At 48.9% G+C, this 13,780-nt stretch overlaps 1 protein-coding gene across 1 annotated transcript in view; it reads right to left on the minus strand.

Annotated features, from left to right (window-relative positions):
• Nucleotides 1–7,643, minus strand: part of LOC136621040 (40-kDa huntingtin-associated protein-like) — a 43,137-nt gene extending 35,494 nt beyond the window's left edge. The window contains exons 1-3 of the mRNA XM_066596224.1: nucleotides 7,527–7,643; nucleotides 3,106–3,152; nucleotides 1,338–1,410 (exon numbers count right to left, since the gene is read on the minus strand). Coding sequence (XP_066452321.1) covers nucleotides 1,338–1,410; nucleotides 3,106–3,152; nucleotides 7,527–7,588 — 182 coding nt within the window. The 5' untranslated portion in view covers nucleotides 7,589–7,643. The remainder of the gene's footprint in view (nucleotides 1–1,337; nucleotides 1,411–3,105; nucleotides 3,153–7,526) is intronic.
• Nucleotides 7,644–13,780: the final 6,137 nt, after the last annotated feature.

Genomic DNA, 13,780 nt, shown 5'->3' on the forward strand with positions numbered 1-13,780 from the left:
GTAAGACCAGTCAAAAATATCAGGACATATGGCTGAGATGGATACACGCCCAGAGCAGTAATGTTGGATCAAATACATAGGGAGTGGTGAGCCGTGTGGGGAGGCACCAGTAAACCGGGGATTTACTAAGACATAACAACGTATGTAATGGATATATATAAAGTTTATTGGGAAATGTAGAACAAATTACAGACTCGATATACAATAAAATAAAGTGGTAAGGAGTAATAGGGAAAAGTTAAGAAAGGAGGGATTGGAGAGAGAGAGACCGGGCAACGGGCAAAAGAAATATGACCCCCCCTCGAATGCAACAAAAAATCTAACCCTGAATCAATAAAAGAAAACAGCAAGAAGATAAGCAACACGAAGACCAAAGAAGAAAACAAATATACGTTACAAGAACTGTTATTATTGTTTACGACACAACACTGTGTTCATTCAGAGACAGTTTACCCAAAGAACAGAACGTTGAGAGAGAGATCTTAGGGGGGATGGGGGAGGGAGGGGGGTGAGGGGAAGGGGGTGGGTGAGAGGGGGAGGGGGAGGGAGGGAAGGGAAACCAAAGATTTGTTAAAAAAAATGTTTTAAAATATGCAAAAGGTGAAAAAGTTTAATAAAAAATACTTTAATTAAAAAAAAAAAACTATGTGTAGGAGGCGGGATTGGTGACGTCACATTACCCTGCGCTCTTAGTGCCAATTGTTTGTCCATTTAAACTTTCTAAAAACGCTTCTATGTTTGGCCAGGCGAAGGCATCATTCTGATGACAAAACACGTTGCTTGACAGATCTGTTCCACCATTGTCTCGGCGTGCCATGGTCCTCCAATCTATTCTCTGACTTCTGCTATTACATGGAGGTGTAATTCCCTGCTCCGCACGAAGGTGGCTGCATCTCCTAAGCGTATCTTGCACAACTCTTCCAGGTTTGGACCACTAACTTCTCCTTTCCTTAACACCTGCACATTGGAGCGATCTTTTTGTTCGTTTACATTTATGTTGAGTATCACTCTTTTTTCCTACTCCATAGACATCAATAGGCAGCATGAGTCTTCACCCTGTTGCACTTACTGTTCTCCATTTGGTTATGTATTACAAAAGACAGAGTTCATATGACAACAGGCAGTGGAAAGAAAGTCAGAATGAAACTTGAGCTCTAGTGGCCAGAATTGTTCAACTCTAAAACATCATTTTAGGTAAACTAAGTAAATTGCACTTTTGCTAATTGTCACACAAGCAGAAGTTTCTTGTAGAGTCAGCGACCATTTAAACACATTAACACATGGTAGGGCAGATAAAAGAGCTCTTGGAAAGACAAATTCAGTAAGTCATGTATTACCGTGCCATAGCCAGGTTACAGAAGCCTGCATACTGAAGGCAGTCCTGCTGTTTCAGCTCCTTTGCCAGTTGACCTAAAAGAAATGGATAAACACAATGTAATGTATCATGCATAGCAGAACCAGATGTTGCTAGATGGCACGTGGCTGTGTTAGGGGGGAAACAAAGGAGACAAGTGATTTTTAAAAGTTGGCGGAGCCCGTCCCAAATGGCTCTAGCCTGGAAAGAGAAACAGACTGAGCAAAGGCTTGTGAGAGCCTTCTGCCAGTGGTTTGTGCAGGACAAGGTGAAGTTGCGCCTGGTTTGGAATTACTATTTGGTAGACCTGAAGCCTGGCTTATTAAGTTAGTGGTCAGGGGGCCCGGAGTGCATTGTACTACTGCGCCGTGTGGATATAAAGTGCTCTGCTTCATACTACTAATAATCTGGACTGGAACCAAATCCACAGACTGGGAGGAAACATCGAAGTGTGCCGACCGGCTCACCCAGGAATATGCCGATCCCCGTGATCCTGATGGAGGTGTTATTAGTGGGAGGGGGCAGAAAAGGCAACAGTTACTGTGCGCACTTTCCTAATGCAGGTTGCAAATAGAAGGCTGTTATGTGATTGGTCGGTACGCGCAACAACTGTGGCAGCGGCTTTTCTCCAACTAGTTTCCAGCTACAGCTCCCTCGGTGACTTTGCGATAAGCAGTTTAATGTCGCGGTTGTGTTCAGTGTATAGAGAATGCTACGACTATGTCTAAAGGAAGCATCGTTAGAGTTCCATGTACAGCGAGTTTATAGCACCCCGTACAGCTATGTCTTGTTAGTCTGAATTACTGAGAACTGTGCACACCTTCGTTACTAAGAATACTCAGAAATGCCGGAAGAATGTTCTTCTGAAGATGGTGTACAACCTCCTACATCCCCCTGTAGTGAAAATAGTCACAGGCAGAGCAGATCAGGATGTGCTAGGACCCTGCAGCTCTGCTGTAACAGGGGGCACTCGGTGGTCACGTGATCAACGGGTCGCATAGTGGAAATAATACTTCAATTTTCACTCTTTAGAACATAGCGCTCATTGTGCGCTATGTAGCTAGGAACGAAGAAGACAGAAGCAGTTAAAAATTGCATCTCCCCTTCTCCTTTGGGCTATCGGTTGTGTGTGACAGCTGAGGACCTGACCTGCACCTGCTTGATTGCACGAGCAGAGGCTTTAAACTCGCGGTGTACATCTGTTATTGGCTGGGGTTAAAGACCGGAACAAAGCGCTATATATTTACTATGCTTGGTCCTTAAGGGGTTAAATATTGACAAAAACTGTGAAATGCAAATTACGGCTGATGTGCACCTCAACTAGTTTACTTTTTTAAGAAAAAAAACAAAACACCAACTATGGGCAGTGCTCTGGAAATGCATCATCTGGGGCCGGTTTTACATCTGCGTTGGAATCTCCGGCCAGAGGTTTTGTCGCAGATCCAGCTCAAGATATCGGAAGAAAAAGTGTTGCATGTAGCACTTACTGTTCCTTCCCGAGGCTGGGCAGAAAGCGGGTGGACCTCATTATAGTCAATGAAGTCCGTCCGGCGCTGTTCGGTTCCATCCAAAGTCATTTGACCACGGGGATTCGAAGATAGCAGGAAAATGGAACCCCAAGTGTAGATGTGACACCACCCCAAATGACCATAGGGGGGGATCTAGCATGCGAGCGCTCAGTAGCGGTACAAATGGGAGCACAAATACAAAACAATTAAATGCATTTTTAATAAGTCAAGAAATGTTCTTACCAAATTGTTCGCTGGCCTCTGCCACATTCGGTTTCCGCAGAAATCGTCTACAAAAGGAAATGTACAAACCATAAATCATTCACATTGCTAAAAGGGACAAAATAGCAGATAAGTCCAACGCATAATCCCGCGCGGTCCAGGCAACACACAATCACATGTGCCCATCCATCCAAAGCTCAGCCCCGCCCATCCATCGCACCGTCCCGCCACGGCCATCCGCCCATCCATCGCACCGTCCCGCCACGGCCATCCGCCCATCCATCGCACCGTCCCGCCACGGCCATCCGCCCATCCATCGCACCGTCCCGCCACGGCCATCCGCCCATCCATCGCACCGTCCCGCCACGGCCATCCGCCCATCCATCGCACCGTCCCGCCACGGCCATCCGCCCATCCATCGCACCGTCCCGCCACGGCCATCCGCCCATCCATCGCACCGTCCCGCCACGGCCATCCGCCCATCCATCGCACCGTCCCGCCACGGCCATCCGCCCATCCATCGCACCGTCCCGCCACGGCCATCCGCCCATCCATCGCACCGTCCCGCCACGGCCATCCGCCCATCCATCGCACCGTCCCGCCACGGCCATCCGCCCATCCATCGCACCGTCCCGCCACGGCCATCCGCCCATCCATCGCACCGTCCCGCCACGGCCATCCGCCCATCCATCGCACCGTCCCGCCACGGCCATCCGCCCATCCATCGCACCGTCCCGCCACGGCCATCCGCCCATCCATCGCACCGTCCCGCCACGGCCATCCGCCCATCCATCGCACCGTCCCGCCACGGCCATCCGCCCATCCATCGCACCGTCCCGCCACGGCCATCCGCCCATCCATCGCACCGTCCCGCCACGGCCATCCGCCCATCCATCGCACCGTCCCGCCACGGCCATCCGCCCATCCATCGCACCGTCCCGCCACGGCCATCCGCCCATCCATCGCACCGTCCCGCCACGGCCATCCATCCATCCATCGCACCGTCCCGCCACGGCCATCCATCCATTCTTCGCACCGTCCCGCCACGGCCATCCATCCATCCATCGCACCGTCCCGCCACGGCCATCCATCCATCCATCCATCGCACCGTCCCGCCACGGCCATCTATCCATCGCACCGTCCCGCCACGGCCATCAATCCATCGCACCGTCCCGCCACGGCCATCCATCCATCGCACCATCCCGCCACGGCCATCCATCCATCGCACCATCCCGCCACACCAATCCATCCAACGCACAATCCCGCCACGCCAATCCATCCAACGCACAATCCCGCCACGCCAATCCATCCAACGCACAATCCCGCCACGCCAATCCATCCAACGCACAATCCCGCCACGCCAATCCATCCAACGCACAATCCCGCCACGCCAATCCATCCAACGCACAATCCCGCCACGCCAATCCATCCAACGCACAATCCCGCCACGCCAGCAATCACTGCGGAGGGGAGAAGAGAGGCAATATTCTCAGTGACAGGTACTGGGGGGATAGCTCAGCACGGGGGTCTTTACATTTAATGTCTCAGTGATCCTGTGAAAGAGTGAATGCAAACAGCAGCTGTCCCGTGTAGACATGGCCACCAACAGGATGACGCGCTAATTCACTCACTAGTCACTTTTGTTTCAGATCATCTAAAAAAAAAAGTCACTGGTTGTTCAAAAGCCGTCTGGCGTAAAGTCACCGCCAACCGTATTTTAATTGTTGAAAACGAATTTGCATGGAGATCCCCTGCGGACGACATTTTAGTGAAAAACTACTGAATGATAGGCGCACTGCGTAATGTCTTTCAGACGAGAGTCGCTTCTACATGTCGGCGACTTCTCTGAGCGGTAGGAGCTCGTGTAACGCCGGATTTACGCTATCGGGCTGACATCGCACTCCCCAACGTGTCTTTTTCACGCCGATGTGAGGCAGTATTCATTCCAAAACACCTCGCATTGTTTGTGCGAAATAACGCTCCTCACGAGCGCCAGAGGATCACAAGTGTTTCCAACTGATTGCAACGCTTCCATCACATGACACGGCGTGCCAAGGCTTTTAAGGTCATATTGAGAACAGCGGGCGAGGCGTTCCGCAGGAATGCCCAAAGACTGGAGAATCTCCGGCCAGAGGTTGTCATAGATCCGGCTCAAGATGCCGGAAGAATAAGTGCCGCATGCAGGACTTACTGATCCTTCCAGAAGAGGAAGTACTGCATTATAGTCAATGAAGTCCGTCCCGCGCTGTTCGGTTCCATCCAAGGTAGATATGTGCACACTGCGTATATGCACTTTGATATACTCCCTTTTTGGGTATATTTACTTAAAAGTGGGATTTTAACGTCTATATTGATATTCATATTATTTGTCCCATTGTCTATATGAATGGCTATCTATGCAAAAAAAAGATTTCATACCGCCGCACAAACCCAGAGTGGGGGAAGGGATGACATCATTACGTTTTACAATTGGAGCACACGTTGCGCTCCAACCTATTTATGTATGAAACGGGAAAGTGAAACGGGCACCTCAATCGTGAGTGTATGTTAGTGTATATTACCTATCTATCTATATAAGCACGTGTATTTGAATGTCATAGATGTACTTTATGCTTGAGAAAGGCATATTAAAAACCCTGAAACGCGTTGCATCATTACATTTGGTTAATGTGACCTCCGGACCACTGGCTCTATTTCAATCTCTCTCGAATCCCGGAGTGCGGGGAAACTCTTTTCTTTCTCTGAATTGCTACATATCACGCCCCGGTTATCCAGAGGGCTTCGTTCCCCGGGACGCCTCTCCAGACGGTTGGATTTGGGTCCGAAAGAGGATGATAGGCGATCTTGGACACTAGGTGCCGGTGGATTCCCTTAGAGTTAATGCCCACGGACGGTTTTGCAGCGTAGTTCCCGCGGCGTAAATCCACGGCGGAATAACGCAGCTATGAGGTTCTATTGAACCCAAAGGCTCAGTCCTGACATGCGGGATTCTGACGCGGGAAAAAAATCACGGCATGTTCTATTTTTCCGCATATTTCTGCAGCTGGGGGTCTCCATTAAAAATGCACATTTTTCCATGATTGCCAGTGGGGACTTTTTTTTGCTTATCCCCGCGGCGTAAGATGGCGGGTGTATTCCGCTCTGTCTGTGGGCACGAGGCCTAGTACTGAGGGGATGCCCCCGAGCACCAGCTGAGGGTTTGTTTTAATCTGATGACAGGGCGCTGATAGAGGTCTATGTATTTAGTTCTTATGTGCGCCTCGCAGCACGAGAGTCTCGCCCGTGTGAACGTAGCCTAAAAGGGCCGTCAAACCATCACGAGTTGGCTAGTCAGTGACAAGAAGGGCCAGGGTCCTGCTGAGATAAGGGATAGGGGGCATTGGGGACTCTGCGTTCCTGCTCTGTTCAAGAAATAGGAGAGGGGAATCCCCGCCACGGAGCCACCGCTGACCACACGGGGGTCGTCCGCTTTCTGCCCGGTTTTGGGATGGAATAAAAATCTCTGCATGCGGCGCACTTTCTTCCGGTATTTTGAGCCCCCGGATGTTCTGACACAGATGGGAAACCGGCTGAAGCGATTCCTTGTGTAACCCAGCACCCCTCTTGTGGCCGCGGCACGGCAGCCATATTGCTTCGTTCACCACCTACATAACAAACCCAAAAAAACGGACGCGTCACTTCTTGACAAGATGTGCGCACAAGTTCATCCGCAGAGACGGCGGCTTTCACATCTCCGGTCGGAGGGTCCATCACAGATCCGGCACAACATACAGCTGGACAGCGAGCAGAAGCCAACCGGAGCCATTGTAGGCAGCGAGGTCTGTTCGCTTCCATCATAAGATGTCGGCAGCCGGGGATTCACCAGTCCTGATCCCCAAACCGAGCCGCTGTGGCAGCAGCCTTACTGGCAGATCTTCCCCCCACAGGGGCTGCAGCGCACTTCTTGTGGCGCCCAGCCTGCCCTATGACTACATGCCAGCCGCCCAGCGGCAACTTCCCGGGCGCCCAGCCTGACTACTTCCCGGGCGCCCAGCCTGACTACTTCCCGGGCGCCCAGCCTGACTACTTCCCGGGCGCCCAGCCTGACTACTTCCCGGGCGCCCAGCCTGACTACTTCCCGGGCGCCCAGCCTGACTACTTTCCGGGCGCCCAGCCTGACTACTTTCCGGGCGCCCAGCCTGACTACTTTCCGGGCGCCCAGCCTGACTACTTTCCGGGCTCCCCATGAGCTCTTGTCCATCTGTTAGCACTTCGTGTCCCGCCTGCAGGCTTCATCACAGTACAGATGGCCGGGATGCCCCCGCAAGCAGCAGCCATCACACCGTACACAGCAAGCACTGCGGGAGCCGCCGCCGAGCCCGGTGCAGTGATGACACCAGCGGGGGGCGCTGCGGACACGGCGGGATGGCGCACGCTAAAAATACAGATATGATGTCTCTCACTTCTTCAGCTTATTAGAAACGGCCCGGTAACGAAGCAGGAAGTCCCCGTCCGCCGCCATCATCGCCGGTGACAGCAGCTGACTTCCGGCACATCTCCTGGCTGCGAGAAGTGATAGAAGCTTTACTTCCGGTGTATGCGTCCTGCAGCGCTGTGTGCGTCCTCTGCTGCCACCTGCCGGCCGACAGGGGAACAGCTTGGTGAATACTTCTGTCTCTATTAGTACATCATTACATTATTGTTACATTGATAGACTTTTCCCATCTATTATACTGTTATTATAAGGCTCAATGCCCCCGGGCAAATTTGATTTGCAGAATCCATGCCTGGCAACCACAAATAAAGCAGCCCATAGAGAAGCATGGACTTCGGCACATGGATTAAAGCATGCAGATTTGATTTGCAGACCTTTTTGGTCTGGAAAACAAATCGCAGCATGCTCCATTTTTCTGCGGATCCCGTATGGGCAGCTTCCATTAAAGTTGATGGAAGCCGTCTGATCAGCGGCTCACCCACAGCTGACACTGCGGACATGCTGCAGACCTGTAAGAAAGCAGGAGGTTAAAAAGCGGTACTGCAAATGTCCGACGGTGAGCCGCGAGGACCATGCGCAAGACAGCGAACCTAGAAGTGAAGGAATCCACGCAGACGCTGCTGCTGGGGAAATACAGGTAAGCATGGGTCATTGGCCACGGCAAAGTACAAGGTGAGAATGTCCCCTGCTGTCACCCAGCTCAGTGCGGGCATGTAATAGCCACAATTCATACACACTAATGCGGCTGATCAGCATGACTATCGTGCCAAACCAGCCGACTGGCAGGGACCCAAACAGCAGGTTATGGAAAAAGTACTTAGCAAGTTGTGGGTGCTTTTTCTCACCCCACCCCCCTTCCCCATGAAAAAGAAACATTTGGGGCTAAACCTACGTGTAATTGAACAAAATTGTAAATTTTCATCTTAATGGCCCAGTGTCCCACCATCCTGGTGCCTCGGGGGGCTCTACAAAAACAACATGATGTATGAAAATCATTTCAGCAAAAGCTGTAAGGTCAAATAGCGCTGCTCCCCTTCTGAGCCCGGCCTCGTGCCCCATCAACGGTGTACATCCACATATGGGGCATTTCTGCACTCCGGAGAGATTGAGCATCAAATTGTAACCTTGAAACAGTGAAAAATTGGGGGCTAAACCTGCATGTTTAAGGAAAAATTGTAATTACTGATTTACAAAGTCAGATTCTAAAACAGCGATGGGGTCAAAACATTCACTATACCCCTTTATGAATTCCTTGAGGGGTGTAGTTTTCAAAATAGTGTCTTTTGTAGGGTGTTTTGACATCTCAAGGCCTCTGCAAACCACAAATGGTGCCTGGAAAATGTATGGATAAAAGGGAGGCCCCGAGTCCACAAGGTGCTCCTTCATTTGTGAGGAGGCCGGTGTGGAGTCATGTTACACACTAGGGCCACATGAAGGATATTCCTAAAAACCGGGGCTGTCCGCCACTCACCACTGTCAGCAATGGGAGGGGCGGGGGCAGAGCAAAGTTCTAGCCCGTCCTGCCCCCTCACATTGCAAACAATGGCGAGGGGCAGAGAGAGGGCGGGAGCTCAGAGCACTGCTCCCGTCTCTTCCAGCCTCCTCCCCCTGCAGAGAGGGACGCCGTATATCGGCTGGGCGTGAAAACCCAGCCGATATACGGTCGTCTGAATAAGCCCTCAGGGTAATAAGTATTAAGTTTTGTTTGTCTAACTCCTTCTAGTTTTTTCACAGAAAAAAATTCTTATAATCAAAAATCTGCAAGAAAAATAGCATTTTCAAATTTCTCTTCCAGTTTGCTTTATTTGCTGTGAAACACCTTAAGAGTTAATCAACCTTGTAAGTGCCTATTTGAAAACGTTGAGGTGAGCAGTTTTTAACACCTTCCCACTCCAGGACATACATTTACGTCCTGGAGCGTCCTGGGGCGACCTCTCTTTATACAGTGCTGGCGTCAGCTGTTTATTACAGCTGACACCCGCGGGCAATAGCTGCAATCGGCCGTGCGGCCAATCGCGGGATATTAACCCTTTAAATGCTGCTGTCAATCCTGACACCGGCATTTAAATTCCCCGGGGGTCCCGTACGCCCCCCCCCCCCTCCCTTACCCCACGGAGAGATCGGGGGAGCTGTGCAGGTGTCATGGCAGCCAGGGGCCTTCTGAAAAGCCCCAGGGTTGCCTTAGGAGACTGCCTATCAAGCCATCCCCGTGGGGTGGCTTGATAGACTGCCTGTCAAATCGCAGTATGACGTAATAATGTAGCATTAGGTCATACTGCACGAGCGATCAAAGCATCGCTGGTTGTAGTCCCCCAGGGGGCATATTAACTTTTTCCACCACACTTCTGCCCTATTCAGCAATTCCAGCAACCTGATTGGTTGTTTGGGTTGGCTGATTTACGGCTCCTTTAGTGCCCCCTTTTGGGGTACTTCAGGGTCAAGATACCCCTCTTTCTCTGAGCTTCATCTCCTACATAGCTATCCTTCTGTCCCATTCCAACTATGACCACCTAGAAAGAAGACAAGGAGAACATCAGTTATGGGGGATATTCTAGGCTGCTGTAGACATAACAAACTCTGTCCTCCTGCACATCTCAAAAGGGGGGGAAGTGAATCAGCCAACCCAAACAACCAATCAGGTTGCTGGAATTGCTGAAGAGGGCAAAAGTTTGGTGGAAAAAGTTAATATGCCCCCAGGGGGGCTTAAAAGAAAAGTGAAAGTGAGATCAATAAAGTTTTATTAATTGTAAAAAAAAAAAAGTAATAAAAGTTTAAATCACCCCCGTTTTGCCATATCTATAATTAAAAAACCTAAATCCCAAAAGAAAAGTACATATTTGGTATCACCGCGTCTGTAAAAGTCCGATCTATCAAAGTAGCGCATTATTTATCCACACGGTTAAGGTCGTCTGAAAAAATAAATAAATAAAGAACGCTAGAAATGCACTTTTTAGTTACCCTGTCTCCCAGAAAAAAAACACAATAAAAAGCGATAAACTCATATATAGTCCATATTGATTCTAACATAAACAACAGGGCATCCCGCAAAACATGAGCCCTCACACAACTACGTAGATGGAAAAATAAAAAAGTTATTGCGAACAGAAGATAGCAGCAGAAAATAACTTAAAAAAATTAAATGTCTTTGAAAAAAAAAAGAAGCGTAGTAAAAAAAAAAACTATACAAGTTTGGTATCGTAGTAATCGTACTGACCCATAGAATAAAGTTATCATGTCATTTTTGTTGCAGTTTGTGCGCCGTAGAAACAAGACGCACTAAAAGATGGCGGAATGTAAATTTTTTTTTTTCATTTTACTCCACATAGAATTTTTTAACATTTTTTCAGTACATTATATGGTACATTAAATAGCACCATTGAACACTACAACTCATCCCGCAAAAAACAAAACCTAATACAGCGACGTCGATAGATAAATAAAGGAGGTACAATTTTTTTTAAAGGGGGGGGGATGAAAATAAAAGGGGCCGCATCATTAATGGGTTAAAATGAGGTGAATTACAAGGGTTTCTAATATACAGGCCCCCTTAAAGTCACTACAAAACTAAATTGTTCCCCAAATTGGATATTTTTTTAAAAATTAATAAAAAATGCCCCTATGCTTATGAGCCTTCTGACATCCCAAATAAACAAAACAATGCTTACATAATGATGCCAACATAAGGTAGACAAATAGTAAGGCCGGCTGCACACGGCGCCCCCCAAAGATCCCAATACTTACCTGCGGATCCGGCGTCTTCCGTTCTGCATGACACTTCAGCGCGCATGCGCAATAGAGCGCGTGATGCGCCGGCCGCGTCATATGACACACCCACAGCGTCACATGACGTGGCTGGCGGTGGGCGGGGAAGCGGTTTCACGCTATCTTCCGCTGTGCTACAGCGGAAAATAGTGTGACGGACGGCTTCCACTGACTGCAATGGAAGCGGTCCGCGCGTACACCCGCGGTAAGGACGGGTGATTTCACGGTGCAGAATTCCGCAATGGAATTCCGCACCGTGAGCATTGAGCTATTAGGTTTAATAGAACCTAATAGCTGCGAGCAACGCGGCGGATTTTCGCCGTGTATTACGCGGCGGAAATCCGTCTGTGGGAAGGAGCCCTTATTCTGCATGAAGAATCCCATAGCGGAATCCAGCCCTGGCAGCAGTGGCGACCGCTCGTACCCACTTTCTTTTCTCTTCATCTGTACTGCGGATGGTCAAAATAGTGTACAGTGATGTAGGGGTCAAGGGTAGCACACGAGTGTTACTGAAAACAAAAAAACGTAGGTTCTCCTGAATCAAAAATTGTACCACAGAAGACAGTAAGTGTGCTGCTGGTTTTAAAAGCAATGTCATAAATTTACAAGGAGAATTAGGTGAAGACAACATTCAAGTACAGACCTACTCCAAGAAACAGCTGTAGAGCTACCAAAAATTTTACTACGTGAGGCAGCAGACCGGATGCTTGTTTTTAAAGCAATGTCATAAAGTTTTTAAAGGACAAATTCTAGCAGGTGAACAGAACAGCCAAGCTCGGACCTCCTCCAAGGAAAAGCTGGAGAGCTACAGCTGTTTCTTGTAACATAGTATGTTAGGCTGAATGAAGACAATAAAGCAAACGCTCACCTCCTCTTCAACGGAGAAACCAGATTCGCCAGCATAGAAACACAAGGAGCTCTAGACACGCCAACAGTCCATCCAGTATTTATGAGCGAGCGGTAAAACAAAGTGTCGGCTCTAACGTATAAAAATACTTTATTCTTTCAAAACAGCAGGCATCAATCAGGCTTACAGATGAGGCATTTCCACCAACACTTTTGTTTTGCTGCTTGAATGAAGACAATGTCCATCAAGTTCAGCCTGCTTCCACCTCCACTTGTTGATCCAGAGAAAGGCAAAAATACAATAAGGGAGCAGCCAATTTATCCCACTTTGGGGAAAAAAATTTATTTCCAACTCCATAATGGCAGTCAGAATAATCCCTGGATCAACGTTTGAAAGCTCCTACCTGATTCCAAGACCCAGATTGCGCTTTAGAAAATTTTCATTTTGGGAGAAGTAGGAGGAAAAAACATATTCAAAGCAGGAGAAGGTGAGCAGCAGCAGATCAACCAGCAGCAACAGCACCTTGAGGGCAGAGTGTGCTCCTTGTGGAAACCTGAGAGCTATAGCTCCGCATTTCCACATTGAAATACAGTATATTTCATTTGAGGTTAAAGTAGTAGGAGACATGGTGGAAGCATCAGGAGAAGTGCAGCACCACCAGCAACAGCACCAATACCTTGATGGCATGTGAAATTAAAAAAAGGTTTTGGTATGGTGTTAGCCAGTAGAGCAAAATGTGATTATTCTCAGTAAGAGAAACCAAGTAATCTTGTAGATATGATACCTTTTAATGGCTAACAAAAATACATGATGTTATAGCGAGCTTTCGGACCTCTCAGGATCCTTGCTCAGGAGAGATTATTATGCTTGAAGAAGGATCCTAAGAGGTCCAAAAACTTGCTGTAGCATCATGTATTCTTGTTAGCCACCAGCAGTGGAGCAGGCAAGGAACTGTTTTCAACTGTTCCTGCGACAAGTTGAAAAAATGATGTCACCGGTGGTGTTGCTGTGGTGGCTTCCTGCTTATCCTTCATGAGCTACAGAGCTGCGATCCATTGCAGATGCATGCCCATGGCCATGGGGAAATGCTCTCCTCAAGCAGATTAATAGTCTGTCTTGATTCTGCTGCATTTTGAGATCCCTCTCCGCTGCCGGAATAAAATTTGTCATTTTAGCCTTGTAGCGGAGATAAAGGTGGGTAGCCATGGCTAGTAATGATCTAATGTTTTGATGTGGGCTATGAAACGGTCCTTCTACAAGCACTGCAGAATAAAAACATGCATATGCCTCAAAGTACCTAAGGGGCATGTCCCACATTTCTCGGAGTCAGGCCTAAGAGTGTCCTCCGGTTGGTCCTGCTATCCACGTAAAATATCTGGGGTTAGTGATGGACGAACAGAACATTGCGTAGCCCCCTCCCCTGCCTCTGGACCTATATGATCACCCTCCTCCTCATTTCTCCAATGGGTGGAGAAATGTGTTGGAGAAGATGTCACCCCTTCTTTCTTGCCCAAAGCCACCCTCTCTGCAATGTTGAGTGATGGTGTACTGGCCAGACTGTTGAGAGATTGGTATTCCTTCCTACTTTTGTGACGACAACACGTCACAGCCCC

Source organism: Eleutherodactylus coqui, chromosome 3 (assembly GCF_035609145.1).
Source record: "Eleutherodactylus coqui strain aEleCoq1 chromosome 3, aEleCoq1.hap1, whole genome shotgun sequence".
Lineage (NCBI taxonomy): Eukaryota > Metazoa > Chordata > Amphibia > Anura > Eleutherodactylidae > Eleutherodactylus > Eleutherodactylus coqui.